The sequence below is a fragment of the Perca flavescens genome, chromosome 15 (genome assembly GCF_004354835.1).
Source record: "Perca flavescens isolate YP-PL-M2 chromosome 15, PFLA_1.0, whole genome shotgun sequence".
Classification (NCBI taxonomy): Eukaryota; Metazoa; Chordata; class Actinopteri; order Perciformes; family Percidae; genus Perca; species Perca flavescens.
The window spans coordinates 24,992,186-25,015,334 of NC_041345.1; the positions used below are offsets into that span (position 1 = coordinate 24,992,186).

Consider the following 23,149-nt stretch of genomic DNA (forward strand, 5'->3'; position numbering starts at 1 on the left):
CCCCTCTGTCCCTCTATCTGGCTGTCAAATCCACTTTCCTCTTCCAACCAAAAAAAGAAAAATCCTCTGACGTCTCTTTTTTTTTCTCTGTTCTTGCTTCGCTTCATGGTCGAGTGGACTTATTAATTCTATTGCTGTGCACATGGCCAGGCAGTAACATGGTGGGAAACTGTCTGGTCTCTGATCACTGTGAGGTGAGCTGCTACCATAACAGAAACACCCACATTATTATATCTGCCTCTATTAAAGTAATTCAATAAACAAAATTTTATGGAGCGTGTGACAGTGATGACATTGTTTCCATGACATGAGGTAATTACTCAAATTCATTGGATGGTGGTGGCATAAAAACATTGGAGGCCTAGTGTGCATTTATGCAAACACAGCAATTTAAAATCTAAACCATGAGTCAAAGCAGGCATATATTATACAAACTAAAAAACTATGATTGTACAGTAAAAATAAGTTGACATTTTTAAAAACTTCGAGACTCTGTGCAATTTAAAGCTGGATTAATCCATTCCTGGCCACTAGCGGGCAGCAGAATAGGCTGAAAATTTATATCTTATCGTTTTGATGCTGAACATGCTAGCAAACAGTTGCTTGTTGAAGAGGATTCAGAAACATCGTCATCCCATTGTAATTTGGTTTATGTCCACCTGACAGATGGAAGTCCAGTATTTACTAGTATTTTTTTGCTGCATTTTTTTTGCTGCTGAGTTTCCACCAACTCCTCCATGAAATGTTCTGATTCTTTTGCTGCTAAATGCTCCACTTAGTTCACCAGCTAGTTGCTACCTTTGTCCGGGTCATTATTGTGGGCAGGTAGCATACAGTGGGTTTATCAAGCAAAGTAGGGGCTGGATAACCGAAACAATGAGTTAAAAGAGGCTAACGTGCTCGGTTTACTAAGCCTTGTCCTCTTACTTTTGCACTCAAGCTTTCCGTTCATGCACAGCACATGCAGTTAACAATGACAACAATGAAAGAAAAATGTAATTCCACTTGAAATCATAGTCATTTTCAAACAGTGGGTCCTTGAATTGATATAGGGGTAGACACAAGCACACAAGTCCTCTAATTGCTAGCCAACGTCTAGGGATGCAAATTTTAAGCAATATATGTATGTAATCGATAGTCGGCCGCCTTAACAATCGATTATCGATTAGGCTAGATTAATTATTAATAATGACCGATGTTCGACGCAAAATCAGAGTAAGCCAAATTAGGTTTTATTTTTAAATAATATAATTTAATGTCACGTTTCTGTGTAACTATCAAGTGAGCTAAGCAGCAGCAAAAAGTGATGGGGAGGGAATATGAAATAAAATTGTCATTTCACTGAATATCAATAATTATAATACAGACTCAAGTCAGTGTCATACCTTTTGTACTAGTTATACAAACTAGCCTATAATTTTATTAGATAATGCATGAACTAATACCTTGTCTATTCTCTTTAAAATGAGCAGATACTAAAATTAGGTTGTGAAAAGGAGTTGTATGTTCCATTTGAGAATTCCAGACATGTTATTAGATTAAAGTACTTTAATGTGATGATAGTTTGGAAATTCAATTTCTGGACTCTTGTTATGAACTCGAGACTAATGCATTTGTCAGCTGAACAATATTACAAACTGACACAGAGGCCAGCCCTTCTGAACTCAACACACAGGCGTTCCTTACTTTATCTGCAGTAAACATGCGCTACGGGATATGGATGCCAGTGGCACATTTTTCAACACACAGACAGACACAGAAATATATTCACCCTATACACACCAACCTGTTGATGCAGTACGGCTGTAAGATATGCATGTTGCTCAATTTGCAGGAATCTCAGAAGAAGAGAATGCAACCCAGCGACTCGCTACTGTTTCAGCCTCCCAGCTGTCAGCACGAGTCGGTGCACGTTTCCCACTCAGCCTCGTTAACATTAAAAAACAGACTGTTGTTGCTCCGTTTGAGTAGTATTGCAATAGTGCCACTTCTTTAAAAGCAGAAGTCTGGGTGTGTTTGGCTAACTGCAGCTTTCGTTGATCTATAAACCGCTAAGAGGAGGTCCTTTAATCTCCGGCCCCTGCCAAGATGAACCAACCTCCCAGTGACCTGAGCATTCGAGTCCATCCCAGTGAAGTACAGTAGATTCTACAGCGATCAGCTGATATATCTGAGGCAATAATGGCTCTCCGCCTCAGACCTCAGGCTGCTGGAAGGAACAACTCTGTTTATTTCCCTCTTTCTCTCCCTCCCTCCCTTCTAGTTGCTTTGGTCCAGCCTCCCAAGCTCCCCCGTCTCCCCGTCTATCTCCCTGTCTGTCTGTCTGTGTGTGTGTGGTGACACGCTCCCAGTCATCTTTGTGCAACCCCTCTCGCTCTTTTTCACTTCCTGCCTTTGCTATTCTGTATTTGATCTTTCTCCTCTTTATTTCTTCTCCTCTTTCCTTTCTCTATTCTTCTCCCCGTCTCGGTCACCTGGTCTATTACCTTTTTACAATCTTACTCCTGTCACTTTCTCCCTTCCATTCTATTCCTTCTGTTCCGCAATTTCATTTTGTCCCCAGCAGAAAATAAAACCAAACAAAAGTGGACTATCTACATACAAACCCAGTTAAGCTTTAATGCTACTAGATTACATAACAACAGGCTGATGCGGTCTCGCCAGTACAGCGGAGTGAAGTTGTATGAGGACACAGAGATACGCGATAGGTCATCGATTCGATTAGACTGCACTATGACCTCACTTACCTCCAAGTATAATCATGAACAGTTATTGTCAAGGCCCCAGTTATAGCAGAATTTAAAACTACAATGAACAGTGTTGTTAAATGAACCCTATCAGGGTTCTTCTCCAGCATACAAGCTACACCACATGCTAAGCACCCTCAAATACTATAAATTCTCAAATGAAAGTATATCAATAATAGCCTGGGGCGTGGCTGGCAATGAAAAGGCCGGTTGCTAATAAAGGCTGGGTAAAAACATTGAAGGTGGTTGGGCTTATCTTTACTATGACAGCTCATATGGTAAATTTAGCATTATGTACATTTCCCCCGCACAAATCCCATCAATACATCAACAGAAACAAGTCATATTCCCCACATTGCTGCCCTGACTTTTTATATTTTCAACAACTATTGTTTTCATTCACTAGTTATAGCCAGTCGCCTCTGTCATTTTTTCAGTCAATGATAAGCTACCGTCAACCCTACGGTCAATGCTACACACAGAAACCTTGCACACGGAGTCCGACGCATTGACAACTGTAGCTAGCAGAATTTATCCGCTGCAGATAGCTAACTAATTAAAGGTCCTATGACATGCTGCTTTTTGGATGCTTTTATATAGATCTTAGTGTTCCCCTAATACTGTATCTGAAGTCTCTTTCCCCGAAATTCAGCCTTGATGCAGAATTACAGCCACTAGAGCCAGTCCCACAATGAGCTTTCCTTAGGTTGTGCCATTTCTGTGTCTGTAGCTTTAAATGCTATTGAGGAGGAGAGAGAGGGGGGGGGCAAGGGGGTGTGGCCTTGACCAACTGCCACTTTGCTTGTTTGCAAGCCATGATGTCTCTCTCTTTCTCATGGGCGGGCCAAATTCTCAGGGCGGGCAAAGCAGAGAAAGGGGAGGTAACCGAATACAGATTTTTGGGGTTTGGCCGAATACCGAATCCGAAACCGAATCCTACTCCCATCCTCAGTCCATTAACACAGCAAACACATTAATGAAGTAAACAACATCCACAGCCTCTAAAATAGTTAAATGTAACAGCCTCTAAAATAGTTAAATGTAACAACTTAAGCATTTTGGCTGCTATCTGCAGATTCCTTATTGCACAACTTATATATATATATATAAAAAAAAAAAAAAAAAAAAACCACGCCGATGTTGTATATTGTTTAGGGTCCTTGCCACCACGAGACAAATCGGCATTGCAAATTGAACATGTAGCTTGACTTGAATCACCTTCTTTTGACTGAAAGTACTGCCAAACAACACGCTTTTTTTGCTCACGAGTTCCATTTTCACTTTCTCACAGCCTACTGCACCTACGTCAACACCTTCCTGTAATCAATGGCGGCGTCATTACGTCGACCAGCGTAGCGCGCAGAGTGCAAGCAGGTGGAAAAAATGTCTCCTAAAAAAAAAAATATTCGGCCGAATCCAAACCATCCCTAGTTACAAAGCTTTAAATGGTGTTATAATTACATTAAAACCTGACAAATAGAGGCTTTACATACACTGGTCTGGGACCACATGTTGGCAATAAATGCAAATACAGAGTCTATTGCTCCCTCCTGAGGGCATCAGCTAAAAGACCGTCAGCTGGAACATGCTGTGGTGTGGTGGCTTCGACAAAAACTTCATTGTTAAGTTAGCATGGTTTATAGAATCACTTACATTGTGTTAACAACTGATATCATCTCCCATACAATGAAAGAAAGGAAACAAAATAATAAAGAATAAACACATTTACATCAGCTGATTGTCAGGCTACAGACCACGTTCGTTTTCAGAAATCTCATAGAATCTCATAGAAATCTCATAGATATGTTCATAAATGGACATAGAGTACTACGTTGAGGGAGTTTCCGTACTAATTACCTAAGCCAAAGTAAGTTGTGATCAGTACCATCCCTGATTCCAAGTTGTTCTGCAATTACAATCTCTAAGTTCTGCATCTCTGTATTCTTTAATTTGTTTGTTGTAGAGTGCTTTTTGCTCAGACACGTGAATCAGGTCATCAGATGACATTTTGGATGATGTTTTGCATGTACGGTGGCTCTGAGTGGTCAAAGGCAAAAACTGAAAATCACACCTTTTCCAAAAACTTTAATGACCGACGAACGTTTCGGAGTCGGTGTGTAAACGTGATTGACACAACGCAAGGTTGTAATACTTTTAAACGTGGGACAATTTCAGGATAAAAAAAATGCAGACTTGTTGTGCAAAAGCCTTTACTGTTACTGAAATAACCCATAAGAAACCTAGCCAACAAACTAAATTAAATTAAGTAATAAAAGCAATCTCTCCTTAAAACAGATTTGCTTTAAAATTAGGGCAAAACACTTATCTATTAAACTTTTTATATTTATCTTAGCTGCAACTGCAATGGCAAGAGGGAATACAAGGACATCAGTACAGAGTGGGTACATAGACAGAGGGATCCAGTGTACTTACAGGAGACCAATTCCTTGATGAAGTGATACAACAAAGCACAAACCCAACTTTTGTCATTCTTAATTCTGTTAGATTTTATCTTCTTTCCAAATAAAGCTTATTAGATCACAAAAAAAAAGTTGCTTGACATGTATGGTGCACTTATTCAAAACAACAAACAACAAAACTAATGACTAAATCATCCAGGGTGTTTTGTTTTTCCTGTATGGTTAGAGTAGTTTAATTGTCAGGGAAAAAGGTCACTTCTATTATTTCATTTTTATCATTATTTCATTTTTGATTGATCTTCTCTCCCTTCCTAGCACTCCTTTATTTCCTCTCCTTCCCTTAATTATGCTAACGTCTCCTGCATTATTTTTAATGAAAATCTCCCTTTTTTCAGGCCTCAACAAATCACTAACAGCTTTAGCAACATCTTAAGGTGAATCCCCTCAGTGTCAGCAAATGTCAGATGCATCGCTCACTGGAGTTGAAGAAAACAGCATAAAAAAAAAAAAAGGTTGCTAAGGGATTTGTAAATAAGTATATGTTTAATATTATGTTGATAGCTAGTAAGAAAGCTCTTACAAGAAAGTGGTTGACAACAGATGTACCCAAGGTTGAAGATTGGTTCGAGGTTATTCATGACATTTATGTGATGGAGAAACTTCTACTGTAACACTTGAACAAGATAAGTTTAAAAACTGTTGGGCATCCTGGGTTGAATCGATATCCACACTTAGAGCCGACTTTACTTAATTTATGATGATCTAATTTAAACTTCTTCTCCCCCTAGTTTTTTGTTTAAACTACTCAAATGTTCACTGTTCATTTTGATTTTTTTCTAGGAGTACATATATTTAGCTAGTCTTTCTTTCATACCAATTGTATTTATATATTTTACTAATTTATTTATTTTGTCCACTTTGTATAGCAAATTTCTTTTTGAATTTATTTTCTCATATTTATCTTTCTCGTATTCTCCTGATTTTCAAATATGTTTACCCCTTTCATTTTATTCTTTTCTGCGTGTATATATATATATATAGTATTTTCTTTAAATCAGAAAAAGATGCATATTTGTTGTGCTGTATAAAGTACACCTTGTTCCCAATTCAAATTGGAATCAAAGAAAGAAGGAGCAGTGCAGTGATCCAGCCAAAATCCTATCACACACACACACACACACACACACACACACACACACACACACACACACACACACACACACACACACACACACACACACACACACACACACACACACACACACACACACACACACACACACACACAGGTGTCCAGACAAGCGTCTGAGAAAGAGAAATTGTTTTCCTACTACAAGTATAATCTCCATTTCATCAAACACTAACTATATTCAAATACTGTCTCATTTTGTTAGGAGTCCTCAGGAAATATGGCTTTGATGGCACACATTAAGTTGGGTAATGGGAATTGTAGGGTTGACCAACTACACAGGGCCCTATTTTAACGATCTAAGCGCACGGCGTGAAGTTTAGGGTGTACAAATCCACCGTGAAGAAAAGGGTTGTACTTAGTGTCTTAATTAATCATAGGTGTGATTTGGGCGTTAACATGCAATAAACCAATCAGAGTGTCATCTCCCATTCCCTTTAAAAGCCAGGCGCGTTTGTACCTTGGCGCATTGCTATTATGATGGCAGATATGATAGTAGGAAGGACAGATTTTCAGGAGAAAAAACTGATCTGCTCGTGTGTAAACGCGCAAGCAGATCATATCATAATACTATTTCACATTGTAATATTTTTATTTTATCTTTTGCATGTTTGTGTCCTGCTGCACTTCCCTGTGTGTGTGTAACAAGCATAGTGTGGGCACGCTGTGCACGAGCCCAGGCACATTTTACTAATACGCTGTTAAAATAACAATGAATATATAACTATAAAATAACTATTGACTTTAGACCAGGTTTTTCTTGGTCAATGGCGCGATCACTTCCCACTGCCTCAAGATAGCAATACACCCAGAATGCACCTGAACACACCTCCCTGTAAGACCAGCACGCCCCATGGGCGCACAGATTGGCGCAGGTGCATTTGCCATTTAAACGACGTGGGCGCTGGACGGTAACCTGACAACTGAGTCAGTCTTAAACTAGCAAAGACACTTGTGTCGGGCTTTGCGCTGCACTGGGTGCAAGATAGGGTCCTTAAAGTCAGGATATCATGCCCTCTGCATCTTTACTTTGTACTTCGTTACATTTTAGAGAAAAATATTGTACTTTTTACTCCACTACTTTAAACTGACAGCTTTAGTTACTTTACAAATCAAGTTTTTTGCACATAAATCACATGTAGTTAATACAATTTAATGTTTTATTACAAATTACTACCCAACAATGTAACGGTCTACAAGTCCAGCTGAAATGATTCGCCGATTAAACACTGAGTTGATAGACAGTTCGGAACTGTTTGGATCGTTTCCAGTTAATAGACTTTTTTTTTTTCTGCATTGAGTACTTTTATAACTTTAAGTACATTTTCCTGATGATATTTAAATACTTTTACTTTTCAATGCAAGACTGTAACTTGTAACAGAGGATTTTTTACAGTGTGGTATTATTCCATTTACTTTAGTAAAGGGTCTGAATACTTCTTCCACCACTCCTTTATTAGCCAAGTGGTTAATGGAGGTAATCCCCCACCATCGGCTTGGTCTTATTGAGGTTAAGGGAGAGGTTATCTGACTAACACCGCTGCGAATGATCTCTTTACATCTGCCCTACAGGCCGACCCGCTGCCGCTGGAGATCAAGGCAACAACTGGTGACGGTGAACTTCCGGGGGGGTGATCATGGGTCATGGGACGGTGGTCAATGAATACAAGAGGGAACAAAACAACTGATAGTAGTTGCTTTTTAACTTGATTGTATTTAAAGAGTAAACAAGCTCTCATGTGATGGATAACGGTCATGCTCACATGATATAATTCCTGGTATTCAATTTAATTAAGGATATATCCTGCCTGCAACCATGACAATGTCATGTCATACTGCTGTCACATGAAGCCAGGGGTTAGCTTTGATGCAGAGTGTGTTAATGTGTATCTGGGGGTCAGCTGTGGAAAATCTGATAAATTGTCTAATGTGACTTGAGTCAGTGTCGGTTCGGGTCTAAAGTGTCTCTGAAGTGGGTCTGAAGTGGTATTTATTATTTTATTTGAGCTAAAATACTTGTTAGTTATTGTATACGCTGCTGCATCTGGGTAACAAATGCCATTCCTTCATGTTTTTAACATGTTTGAATGACAATAAACATTTAAAGGTACTGGACCTCTGTAGCCTGCTACTCATCTTTGCGAGGCTCAAGACTTGAGGCTAGATTAGCCGCTACTAGCATCACATACTCAAAACTCTGACCAAACTATCTGCGGTCGAGTTGCATTGTGGGTAATGTAGGCTAGGGATGCCACGTTGAGGAAGTTTCCCCACCGGTTAATAAACCCGTAGCAACACTGCGGTTACTGATTACACCGGCTGTGTCCGGCTTGCCAAACCCCGGTTGAGCTGTTGTTGTGTGGGCAGATGCAGCGCAAAACGCCCCGCATTCTATTTTCTGGTCTATTTTCTCTGCGAGTGAATCTGGCAAGAAAACGCACGGATAATTTTTCTAATCATTATAAATATATTATATATGATATAAATTATCCGATTCTGCACTTTTGCTTTTCACTTTGACACCAAATCCTCCGCCATTGCTCTGGCGTTTTTGTCAGGGGAGCCGGAAAAATCTGACTCCTGCTCTGCTGCTGAGCAGATCGTTTAAAGCTCTGATACGCAAACATTAACTACATTGGGTTTTTCTTTTTCAAAACGAAAAGCAAAACCACGGTGTGGTTGGTGGGCAAGAAAAGTAACTATGTATGCCCAAACACCAAACTACCAGTAAGCCTAATGTAGGTGCCAGATTTTGGCAAGGAAGAAGAATGTGTGGAATAAAAGACGGTAGGCCTAGATCTGGTTCTGCTGCATTGATTTTGATACTTTTAACTGTCCATCGTTAGTCAGAATATAGTTATGTTCAGAATCACACAATTAATCAAACATTATAACAAATAATGATAAACTTCATTCGTAAGGGAATCTCCATTTACCATATAGTGATTAGATTAGATAAAAGTGCTACAGCAAATGAAGACAGCAACATTATCTAAAGATTTCCATTAGAAAAATTACCAAAATGACATTTCAACATAAACAATATCATTATCTTTTTTTTTATTGCCTATAAGTTTTACTTTGCGTTTGTATTTCTTTTAACATGTTCAATAAATTGACTAAATAATAATAAAAAAAATACATATTTACCCATACCTATGTTAAAGGTGCTCTAAGTGATGTGACGCGTTTTTTAGGCTACATTTTTTGTCACATACAGGAAACATCTCCTCACTATCCGCTAGCTGCCTGTCCCCTGAACACACTGTAAAAAAACGCACCCAGGGTCTACAAACGCCAACAAAAACCAACTGTGCCAACCTGCCCCACGAACCATAACAAACAGTGTTCCAGCCAATAACCGACAAGAAGGAGCTGGTTGAGTCATCACTGCAGCAGTGGTAGCACGAAGGCTACTTCCACAATGCGTATTCGTGACTCAACTAAATTCTTCTGGTCAGTTATTGGCTGGAACACTGTTTGTTATGGTTCGTTGTGCAGGTTGGCGCAGTTTGTTTTTGTTGCCGTTTGTGGAGCCTTGGCTGTCTTCAGAGACCACGTTTTTTTACAGTGTGTTCAGGGGACAGGCAGCTAGCGGATAGTGAGGAGATGTTTCCTGTATGTGACACAAATTGTTTTAGCCTAAAAAACACGTCACATCACTTAGAGCACCTTTAAATAGCTTATAGCATTAAAGCTGTAGTGCATAGTTTCTGTCGCCCCATGAGGAATTTTAAGCAATGACAACAAAACTGTCGGCGCATCCACATATGCATACAAGCCTTCCGTGATCACGCACCACCCCCCTTCTCCACACAGTTGCTAGTAGTCAAGGAGGACACGGAGGATTAAAAAAAACATGTTGCCGGACGCCACGATCTTCTGAACATAGCCATACTGACAAATCCAGAGAGAGTTGTGTGGAGCTGATAGACTTAATTAGCTTTGTAGCAACTCATTTGGCAATGGCTTGAATGTAACGGACGTTTATTAATACAAAAAAGTGACGCATTGAAGCTTTCAAATAAATGCTTGAGGTATTGTGAAACAGTTTCTTTGAAAGTTAGTAACATTTCTGACACGGACGCATTCTTTCTTGAAGTATTATGCCATGGTAAACATCAGGAATCATTTAGCTTGGATTTATTCACGCCTCGGTATGAAAACCCTCACTACTTCCTTATTTGTGCGTGTCACACACTAGCAGGTCAAATGGCCAAGAGGATTGTAAACTAATACACAGCTGTTGTTGTGTTTGCTTGTGCTACTTAAGCTAATAAACTCAATGTACAACTACAGGGGGGGTTGCTTGAGGGCAAGGCCTCAATAAGAGAGGAAGAAAGGCCCTTTGAGAAGCAGTGAATGAAGCCTTTTTTTAACCTACAGAGCCATGCTGTTCCTGGTAATCATCACTTTCTCAGAAAATAACATCGATGTTTGTCGGTGGTAAAATCAGGAAGTGAGCATTCCGTAACTTTTTAAAGCTTTTTTTTCAGTGCATACAAATACTAACATTAGGTGACTTTTATACTTAAGTTCAATGTAAATAAAAAAAAAAAGAAAAGAAATAATAATGCAATGTGTTGTTCTCAAGGCTGTAGTCTCACATTTCCAGACCTATCTTCACATCGCTGTGGAGGAAGGTCTGGCCCTTCCACACAATATTCCTGGATAGGAGAAACAACTGCTCTGGTTTATTGGCATTTCTTTAAACCAATCACAATCATCTTGGGCGGTGCTAAGCTCCGGACGCAGCGAGCGTGGCTCTGCAAAATAGTCTCTGGACGGAACTTTTGGTGGAACACCCCCCCCACCCGCAAAAGAAAAGGCTAGCCTGGCTCCGCCCTCCTATGTACTTCCGCTCAGTTTTCATTTTTCTTCATTACTCCGTCTGGGTTTGCGGTATATTCGCAGGTTTTCTCTGGCCAAATCTTTACCGGTCCAAATCAGCGAATAGAGGGAGTGGCTGAGAACAATGACGTTGAGGTTGTGTGCTAGTTTGAGTTGTAGTTCCGTAATGGTGGCGGAGAAAGATGCGAGCAAAGCCATTCGGTCCGTTGTGGCAACGCTGCAAGTTAGTTAGTTAAAAGCCCGAGCAAGTTACTATCTTTGCTGAGTTATGTTGGTGGCCATGATGTTGGGGGAAAAGTTAGATTATCCAGCTTGCTCTGTTAGTGGTGAAGGAGTTGGCTAAGGCGAACACTAGCGATGCTAAGCCGATACTTGTTGTCGTCTACGTCACGACCAAACATTAGCGACTGGTTATGGCAGATCCAGAGTGGCTGTGGGCAGATCCAATGGTTACAGAGGCCAGACTCTCTCTAAGAAAACGCCACATACAATATTAAATTAAGTTAACTTTTCACACAATGCAGTAACGTGAGACATTTAAATTAGCTGGATACATGGTTAAACGTCATTTGCTTTTTGTCCATTGTAAATCCCCGCCTGTTGGTCCCAAAACGTCTCAGTTAGACAGCAAATGCTGTAAACATATTCTTTGTAAATCTTTACGATCATTCCCCAAATGAACCAAGCAGGCCTACCTTGTTGCACAATCCATACTTTCCTTGAAACTTGACTTTAAAAAATGTTGAAAGCTAAACTTACAGTAAGTAGACTTAAAAGGAAGTTTAAGAGGATTCAAATTTAATATTGAATTCATAATCGATGAAATGCTATTAAACTAATATGTTCCTTCAGATGAATTAAATGGATCTGGAATGGAAACCACTAATTGGAATTATACTTTACTAATACACACAAAGTGCATGTCCTATTATTTAGCTGTTAATTGAATTGCAATGGTGGAAGCCTGTCTACTCAAATAATCAGAGGCTTCACACTGCAGCCAACTCTGACACGCACACATGCACACACGCACGCACGCACACAAACACACACACACACCAAATTCTATTTCAGCACCCCATACTCCAGGCTAAGTTTTTCATTAACATCTTTGTGTGCATGAATGTGTGTGTTTGATCCAGCATGCTCCGTGACTCAGAAATCACAGAGGGGAGGGGTCAGGGCATGAGGCAGCGCTGACAAGAACACGTGCATGCTCAATGACACTGAGAAACACACACACACACACACACACACACACACACACACACACACACACACACACACACAGAAAAACAAAGCGACAATCCCCTGTTGATGTCACATATTGAGGCATCCTGAGCTGTCCTCTGCTTTCTGTGGCTCCATCTGCCCTCATTGCTCCTAATCCAGCTCACTCCACTACAGTAATCCACACACACACACACACACACACACACACACACACACACACAAAAAATGCATACACCTTCAATCACACATCTACATACATATAATACAAAGCCATCTGCTCACATGAGGATATAAACACATGCAAATGGCACACACTTTAACCACAGGTTCACCTCCCCAGGTCGATGCTACTTTTACACAGTGCTGGCTACATTATACACTACCTTCCCAAGGGTAGGGGTGTAACGATACGTCCATCTGGAACGATATGCCGCTTCAATGATCAACGGCCTAATATAATCGATGCAAAGTGAAATATCGATCGATATGGCTATCTTTAAGATGCGCCTTTATTGTGAAATTCCCACTTTATATTTATTCTTTTTATTAAAAAAAGCATTTTGTTTTCATTTGACTGACTAGAAGAGCTCAATGATAACAAAAAAAGTTAAATTATATTCAAGTTGCTTTTTATTAGTTAGTATAAATGTAACCGTGTGACCGTTTTAAATGCGCATAGGATGTAAAACATGACACATGAGACTGAGTTGAATTTGAATAATTTCTAAAAAAAACTTATTGTTTCAATATACATTTTACATAATTTATTCATGTGATTATAGTTCACACTATTTTTGTCTATCTGTGTAATTAAAGCCTTCGGGTCTCATATACTTTAACATCCCGGGTGAGTAGAGTGGGATTTTAACTTAGCTAAGTGTTTGTTTTCACCGTGTCTGTGAATGTGTTTGGTGAGGCCGGGACGGCAGCATGTGTGTGGGACTGCACGTGCCGGAGAGAGCACAGATGGCAGCGTGACAGTGTTCCGTTTTCCTTTTTAGGCTCTTCAAAAAAAATACACCAAATACACTGTACAACCCCCTCCCCCAAGATTTCCCTCCACCCAGCCTTCCCCCCCCTCTCGATCTATATAGCTCATGCTGCACAATTTTTGTCATCGGTTATTAATCATTTGTTCTTTTTCTACTCTCCCTTTCAATATAAATCATTAAGTCACTGAGAAACGTCCATACTACTGTCCACCCTTGTATATCATATTCAAAATCTATACCCATGTGTGAGTCAAAGTGCTTGTGAGGACTCAAACGATTTGAACTTGTGTTGATGCACCTCGTCCATCAATCCATCCATCCATCCATGCCTGCAGCGATTCTTTCATCCGCACTTCTGTCAAATCCACCGTTAATCTCTGCTTTTCCTTTTATGTTTACATCAAAGACGACTAGCGCGCACACACACAGACACACAGACAGACACAGACACACACTCTCACCCTTTCTCCTCTCCCTCTGATGAGTTGCTATCCTGCTTGTTGGACATTGGCTCCATGTAGCCTCAGTCCCGTCCAGCGGCCAATCACAGGACAGTGAGGCAGACCTCGACTTCGCCAGCCTGCTCAGCATTCGCCGGCGGCCCCTTCAATAGACAGCCATCGGAGAATCTGGGCAGCGATTGGCTGAGAGGAGCATGGCCGGCAGGACATCAGTGGAAGCATAAGAAAGCTAGGGGGGGGGCAGATATATAGAGAGAGAGAAGCCACAGTAAGAAACAGACACAATAGTGCTAGCTGACGTTAGCTAATGTTGCACACTGTTGGCGCCGTCGAGGGGCTGAAGACAGGCATGGATTGTCAGTTAGATGTTTTAGTAATGACATTCATCTACATAAAAAAAATCGGGAGCTCAAACTTGACTTTTTGACTTTTGACCTCTATTTTGAAGTTACTGCACTCTGCCTTTGTATTGTCTGCAAAAGTGAGAAGTCACGCCAAGGCAAAAGGCAGTAACGTTTATCAACATTATCAATATTTGGTTGCTGATCACCAGTTACAATATCATTATAATAACACCTGTATAAAATCTAGTTATCATGGCATATATTTCTCATGATTTACAATGACTTATAGCCATCTGCTTATTGTTATCCTGTACCCTAACTCAATTTGAGCGTTCCAAAACAAAGTCAAAGAGCGGTAACTGCTGTTACAGTGTTCTGCCTTGGTTTCTTCTGGGCTTTTGGAAGTTACTGTTAAGACAACCCTTGAAAAAAGAAAAAGAAAAAAAAACACAACGAAATTGACTCAAGATACTTATCCACATGATAAAGGATGTCTTGAATGTACCAAAAATATAATTAACTCATTTTCAACCAAAAACGAATTTACTGCCTTTTGACTTTGCAGGACAGTACATTCCTTCATTTAGGAAACATACTCCCGCAAAATCTAATTTACTACAAGCTATTTACAAGTTCTCTGACAAGATATTAGGGTAAATTGTACTCCGCAATTTTAATGTTTTTTTTCCCCAGCTTTTTATTCCCTTTTTATGGCTAAAGTTGACAGTTACAGTTACACCATTCAGATAAACAGTAGAGGCAAATGTATGCTTCTCTGCCAGGTTGTTGTAGCTTCAAAACATTTTAATGTTTAATAAAACTCATTTATGCTCCAATTGTGTAGCCTTACTTAAAGAAAATAAAGAGTCTCAACATTTTATTACTGTAACGTCTACTGCATCTTAATATTCTATCAATAGAGATAGAGATACAATTGTTGTATGTTCTTGTTTCATTGCTTTTTGCTGCTCTGCAGGTTTGCATGTATTTAGAAATTGGCTATAATCAGTGTTTCTTGGCTGTGTTGCTTGCTGGCATGGCTGAGTGCACTTGGGCTGCACAATATATCCTTTTTTGTATCGTCATCGCGATATCAACTGGCGCAATAAACAACGATGTGAAATAAGGAGCCTGATTCGACTGCCAATCTCACAGTTGAATTGTCGCAGTGTCTGAAAATGTGGTTATGAGACAAAGGATCGTTCCTTTGGCATGACAGACAGACAGACAGACAGACAGACAGACAGACAGACAGACAGACATTGATCCAACACTAGGAAATATATGTGCTACAGCAGCAAAGATAAGGCACACAGCACAAATAAATACAGTTATACAATTTAAAATCAGACATTTAGCACCCCCATATGTATGTGTACATATGGTATATATACCCCCATATGTACACAAACATATGGGGGTGCTAAATGTCTGATTTTAAACTGTATTGCTTGGTTTGTCCCAGTAAATCTTGATAACCTATTTTGGTATAAATATTAGCCTATTAATAATACTGATAATAACAATTCAAAGTAAGGGTACTCATGTGGACAAAAATCTGAATTGCCAGTAGTCCGTACTGCTGAGTACCGGTCCATTTCAGGCACTGATTTACTGCTAATGACGACTCAATCCATTTGTCTTTATGCCCCGATTCTGACTGGCTGGAGGGAGTGAGAAATTTTCAGACACATGCGTGATCGGACGTCCTTCTCACTGAAATCAAACTCAACTTTGGCTCTTACTAGACCAAAATCTGTAATTATGTTATAATGTGGTGTAAGTTATCAAAAATAATGCACTCCTTGTTATTAATCATTACTAACCGTGTCCCGTCTCTATGAGTGCAGATTTCAGAGTGGATTATCCTGCTAACACCATGGAAACATGGCAGAGATTAAAATCTTAGTCTAGTCATAGTTTAGGGCATGTGTGTCAGATTTGTCAAATCAATATTTCTTTCAATGCAACCATACTATAAAATGACTAATAATGAAGACCTGTCACTCTCCATGCATGAATAAAACCACAACTCTTTCACATGTTTTAGCCCACTTAGCTGGATGCACAATACCATCCGAGGAGCAGAGAGTGCCGGATGAGGGCACCAGAGTCACCACAACACCAGTGGTCTGGACATATATGTGACCTGAGCCAACCTAGTTCCTGCACAGAGCCTGCCTTTTAACAGGCTGCTCTCACATCGTTTGGCATGACCACTGTAAAAAATGGAATATAGTTGCTTATGAAGAGTGACTGATTCCCTTAAGATTGATTTATATACATGGCAGAACTACTTGTATATGCATGCAGAATGTGTACTTGTACAACTGTGCATGTGCATTAGTAACAGTGCTACAGTTCAGAATCAATGTACAAAATGATGACCCTGGCAGAAGTGGAGTGCAAAAAATGTTTAACTAGAAAGAAGCAATAGATGTTATTGTCAATGTAAATCAAACCAGCTATTAGGCTAACTGAAATAAAACCATGTCAAACCTAGTCATTGTGTATGATAACGTCAACCAGGGCTACAACTAACAATTATTTCCACTATTTGATCTTTTAGTCTTTAAAATATGTTTTTTTAAAGTGAAAACATGTCGAGCAGAGCTTCCCTAAGCCCAATGTGACATCTTCAAATTGCTTATTTTGTCCGACCAAAAGTCCAAAACCAAGAAATTTAATTTAACTGTTGTAAAACAGAGAAAAGTTGCAGAGCTTCAAACATATGAGGCTGGACCCAGAGAATACATGGTGTCTTTGTTTAATGAATGACTTTAAGGATTAATTTGTTATGAAAATTATAGGTAATTCATGTACTAATAAATTTCAATTTAAAGTGTCTGTCTTTTATTTATTTTTTTAAATGTGAATTGTGGCTAATAATAATAATAATAATAATAATAATAATAATAATAATAATAATGAAAGAAAATATGGCTTTATTCTTTATAACAGTATCTGACAGTTTGTTTCTGCCACTATATTCTGATGCTTTGAATGCATTAAACCCCGCTAAAATAAAGACAGCTGAGCAGCTGAGGTCCACTTCTCCAGATGTGACAGTAGATGGCAACAGAGTGTGAAGATTAGACGGACCTTGTATACACACATCCAACACCAACAATAAAAAGATCTAATGTGCAGCATTTGATTGCTACTTGTGACAATCACAGTCAATTTGAGTGCTTCCAGGAGGTTTTATATACCCCCAAGCTGTTATCAGATCAGGTAAGTGATCCAGTGATAGCTGTCTATACATCCATGGGTACACTGCAGACAAGAACTGCTAACAGCTAATGGTGCCATTTGTTAAAAAACAAAAATAGGTTAAAAAAATAGGGCTTACGTTGTAGCCACCAGCTAACTAACAGTTTCCATGGTAATGCCCCTAAATGATGGCAAATAATTACAGGATTTTTAGATTTATGTGAAACAGTTATGTAACCCAATTGAATTTGAATGCCTGTATGCCAGCTACTAATACTTGATTTATGTGAAAAATGGCTGAAATGGCATACTCCTTCACAGTATCCTTCAATAAAGGAGGAATGTAGCACAATATGGATGTATTAGTAGGAATGTAGCACAATATGGATGTAAAAGCAGTTATAATTATATAATTATGTGACAATAAAATTAGTTTTGGCTAAAATCAACAAATAATTGTGATAATTAATCGTGATCTCAATAATGATCAAAAATAATGGTGATTATCATTTTGGCCATAATCGTGCAGCCCTACCAGGCAGCACCGTCCGCTGAACTCCGACACACATTGCAATTAGCCATCAATTTTCGTAAAACGGACCATATTTGAGCTTTACATGATTTCTCGCATAAAAAAAGTGAATTTTGTAATGGAATAGCAGAGATCTGCGCGACCTAGATTCAGAAGACTACCTGATCTCAGGTCAGTTGTGTAGCCTATGTAAATGTTGGGGCGTGACAAAGACTAGAGACTAGAACCAAATGAGGAGGAGCCGCCTAGTTGTCTGGGACAGTAAACTGAATATCTTTGAGTTGTGGACAAAACATTTGAGGACATCATCTTGGGCTTTGGGAAACACTGATGGACATTTTTGCTGCAACACATTAGTGTTAAGAACAACTCCATCAGTTAGCGTCAAGGAGTGTTCAATTCTAACCACACAGAGTCAATAATTACTGTCTTACAGTGTTAACATACTCTACTAGTACTATATTTGTATCTGAAAACTGCTATGACTTAAAAATGAAATGAAAGAAAATGAAATAAAATGTTGCAAAAAGGGAAAAGAAAAACTCAAAATTCAGGAAGCCATAAAATAAAAAGACTTCTTTTTATGAGATAGGAGGTGCTGTAAAAACACACACACACACACACACACACACACACACACACACACACACACACACACACACACACACACACACACACTCTCAGAGTATGGTGGTCTTGGATGGTGTCCAAGCTGATTAGATGAGGAGTAGAATAAGCAGCACAGCATGATCAAAGATGACAGATGTCTGTTTTCCCTCCCTCCCTCTCCAGCTCTTTCTCTGTTTCATCCAAATCACCTCTCTTGACTTCCTCGCACTATCATTCACACGTTCTCTGTAATCACTACAGCGAAATCTGCAGAAATAAGTCAGCACACCCAAAAAGTAATAGCCCAAAATACAGCCGGTTTCTCAATTCAGACAGACAATCTCAGTGAAGCTTTACCCAGGGGGGTTACTATAAGCAAGAGCATGTCCTTGGTCCTTCATTGCACATTTTCTTTTTTCAATTAACAGGTTTTTCTGCTAAGGAAGGTAAGTGTTTTGTAGTGTTACTGTTATAGACTGTAAAACCATGGCATTGTATACATTAAAATGGCCGTGAACTTGTTTTTGGGTGTTGTCCATGTTTTTTTTTTCATCTTAAACTTTGACCATCTCACTGTGTCATCATCAAAAGTTAATTTGAACATTTGGTCACCTAAATATGTCTTGTTCATCGTTCTGCCAACCAAGCTAGCTAGCTACCGCTAGTGTTAGCTGGTGCCTTAAAGGAAAGTTTGCAGATTTTCTGTGTACTGTCGTACATACAGATGAATCGCACCAGTACCCGGAGGTCCACTGGATGACCCCCTTCAGAAGGGTTGGAAACCGGCAACTTACCTCTTTTAGAATTTAGCTTAGCACAGAGCCATTGCAACCATAAACAACACAGGCTCGGCCGCGTCATCCTCCCCAGCTCCACCCTTTCACCCAAAAATCATCATGTACTGTTTCAAAAAGCCAAGATGGCAACGGCCAAACTGCCAAACTCAAAGTTTCAAAATGGAAAGTCCACAAGCCAATGGGTAATGTCACAGCATCACACACACTACTTTTACAGTCTACGGTTACTGTGCATTACCCCAAGTCAAAAGTCAAAGAAATTGAACACGAAAAGAATTTATAGCATTTTCAAACTTTGCATTTGCAAAACAATCTCACCCCAAGCATTAACCTGCTCTTCTTAAATGTACATTGTGTAATTTCTTGAGTTGATTCTTAGCAAAAACCCCTTTGTTCTTTCACAAATATGTACTCATTCATGTGCAATTACTTCCACCAACTAATCAAAGTATTTGCTTAAGTGTAGAATCTGACATTCAGAACACATATGAGCGAGTCGCTCGAATGACGGCAGCCTTGTAGCGCCTCAATCTTTAAAATACATTAGCCAAAGAGGGACATACCTCCGCCTTTCGCCCTCTTACAACTATTGGCACCGTGACGAATGCAAGGGGGAAGATTACTCGCCAGGGAAGCGAAAAAGAGAATTAAAAACGACACTGTGACAGGCAAAGCAACAAGACCAAAGTTAATATTTGAGTGGCTAGAAAAGCTGCGTGTAATGGAGAGTGCCAATTTCGGGTTCGGCCACCGTAGGAGGGAAGGGCTAGAAAGTAATATTCAGTTGGTTGTCATATACAATTTCACCGCTAGATGGGAAAAATTCTTACACAATGTAGCTTTAAAACTTTCAATCATCCCGCATGGTCTTCATAAGCAGATTGCGTTTGCTCAGTAGTCATGTCATTGTCAAGTGCTCCATTTTTCTGAGCACCAAAAAGACTTAAAGAAAAGTAAAGTACTTAAAGTTAAAGTTCAGATGTTCATACTTATGATTGAAAGCTCCGGCACAGCTACTAAATGGCCTTAAGGTGAGATTGTTTTGTCAACTGATGTTATTAAGGTGATGTTTTTGCCTAATGACCTATGTATTGTTTTCTATTACGTCACCTTTTCAGGGTGAAAAACACAAAATATTACGTTCTGCCAAAAATATGATAGGTGTTTGTTGTGTTGTGAAAAGCAATGTACTGGAAATGCATCATCAAAAGTTCAAATATCAATTAAACAACAGTAACAGCTCTTGCAGCTGCCTCTCCTGGAGGAAAACACTGGGTCACTCACTGTGGCTGTCTGATGGTGATGTTTGCCATTTGACCAGACCTGGGTCACACAGTACATTCAATTACATGGCATACTATGTTTTAGACTGCCTAGGTGCGGTGTCATCTTACAAGCTAGCACTTGTCTCATACTGAAACAAGACAGGAGTCTACAGCTGTGCTGACAGCTCTGTGAGGCCGCCCAGTGCTGCTTTGAGCTAAAGGCTACTGGGACTCGGTTGCCTGCTTGTCGGTTAACGGTCTGATTGGTTAAAACATTTGGATGACAACGTTGCTATAGCCATCCGTAGAGCCATGCCACTAGTGTCACTCACTGGCAGTAGAGGAAGAGGTTGGTATACTGTGACTATCTACTAGGGCTGGACGATTCTGGCTAAAATCATAATCACGATTAATCGAACAAGTTACCTCGATTACGATTATCTAAAAAAAAATACAATCTTTTCTTATACTGTAAATATGTTCACGGTTATTTTTTCTAATGGAAGAGTGCATAATCCTATCTTTGTCATTCTAAAATAAGATAGCAACGCACAGATAGCAATTAATGCTTATTTAGTAAATATTTCAAACAACTGAACTGAAATCTACAACAGTAGATTTTACAATGATATAAAAACGTCTTATAAAAAAGTAATTTAAGTTTTAATGTAAAAAAAAAAAAAAGTTCATCTCTGACGTGTGATCGACTGGTAAATATGCTGTCTCAAGGCACCTGATGCGCAGCTTCCATTCATCGTCAATGTAGTGCAATGTAAGGCTCAAATATGGGTCCATCGTCCTACTTGACTACAGATCAGATGTGGCTGCAAAGTGCTTAACAGACTGAAGTTCAGCAGCTACTTTTTGGTACATATTGGGCAGCGCAGTTTGGGAAAAATATTGTCGCGATGGCACAGTGTATCTTCTGTCGAGTGTTTTAACAAGTTGTTTAAACCCACTGTGCTCCACCGTAGCTATGGGAGCCATGTCATTTGCGATGTAGTAACTAATGGCGTCAATCATTTCTCTCCATTGTCTTTAATCCTTTTCATATTGTGTAGCATTTGTAAATGCGTGTGTTATTGACACCTGCTTTGTGGAGGCATTTGTTGCTGGGCGATAGTCAGCCTCTCTCTTTTATTGAGCCATGCACTGTTCATATTCGGTAATGTGATTGCGCTCCAGGTGTTGAAATAGATTGCTGGTATTACCTTTGGTCACTGTAACAGTTTTTCTGCAGGGTTTGCATTTGACTTGAGTTTGTTCGGTGTCGTCTTTATTGAAACCAAAATGTGTCCAAACGACGGACACTGCGTTGTTTTTTTGGTACAAGCGGCTCCCAGAGACAGTAAATAAGGGCGGCTCCGGCTCCTGTTGCTGAGTTGACTCGGTGTTTGAGTTCTCCTCCATGTTGCTTCAATGTCGCAGACTGGACGGGGCGGAGTCACGTGACTACACACGCAGAGGCCGTAATATGTTTTAAGGGGAAAGTACATTAACACACAGTGGGCGGCCGCGGAAAATATAGTATTAAAAATAATATAGTAGTAGTAGCATAGTAGTATAGTAAAATAATAGGATTAAAAGACCGAAATAACTGACTTGGTAAAATGACGTGGGTTATAGGCTCTGAATTTCGGTTTCGATTATTTTTCGATTAATCATCCAGCCCTACTACCTACCCTTCATGCATATCCACACACTGTGAAACTACATCTTAGATTTTTAAACCCATACCTGCTTTTAATGTTTTCACTCCCTTACACAAGATTATGGCACAGTCACTGTGTGAGCTAGGTGTGCATCATTGTTATTTTCTGGATGCGAATACTCAGAAATGCCATTCTAGGGCAGCATTGTTTTTAAAAAAAGTTTTACCCCCTACAAATATCTGTATAATGGATAAAGAATATTTAAAAAAAAAAAATGTCTCTGATAGCAGCTTGTTAAATGTGAATATTTTCTAATTTCTTCACCCCTCTGTGACAGAAAAAATTAATATCTTAGAGTTGTGGACAAAACGAGACATTTGAGGACGTAATCTTTGGCTTTGGGAAACATTGATCGACATTGTTCACGATTTTCTGACATTTTACAGACCAAACTAATGGATTAACCAAGAAAATAATTGACAGATTACTCAATAATGAAAATGGTTAGTTGCAGCCCTATTAGAGTTTGTTCAGTTGTCATGGAAGTGCAATGTTGCCATGGAGTCATTGAGTTACCAGTGAACTAAGACAAAGTCCTGACTGCACTTATTTACAATCTCTACACATCAAGTCCATGTTTTAGGATGAGACACAATTTGAAGTTATTAAGTGTGAATATATAGATGGATCAATGGACGTCGAAGTTACAGCTGTCAATAAAAAGAATAAGTGGATTCCACAAGTACTGTAAATATATATATATATATATATATATATATATATATATATATATATATATATATATGACGTCTGAGTAATCTCTACGCATTATGAAGCCACAGAA

General features: G+C 39.3%; 1 protein-coding gene across 2 annotated transcripts in view; it reads right to left on the reverse strand.

Annotated features, from left to right (window-relative positions):
• LOC114570034 (thyroid hormone receptor alpha) overlaps positions 1-23,149 on the reverse strand; it is a 64,062-nt gene that overhangs the window by 25,159 nt on the left and 15,754 nt on the right. The window contains exons 1-2 of one of the 2 annotated variants that reach the window (XM_028600231.1): positions 21,865-21,936; positions 13,894-14,122 (exon numbers count right to left, since the gene is read on the reverse strand). In XM_028600231.1, the coding sequence (XP_028456032.1) occupies positions 13,894-13,949 (56 nt within the window). In that variant the 5' untranslated portion in view covers positions 13,950-14,122; positions 21,865-21,936. Of the gene's footprint in view, positions 1-13,893; positions 14,123-21,864; positions 21,937-23,149 lie in introns of those variants that run through there. The other variant, XM_028600230.1, reaches the window with a different exon arrangement.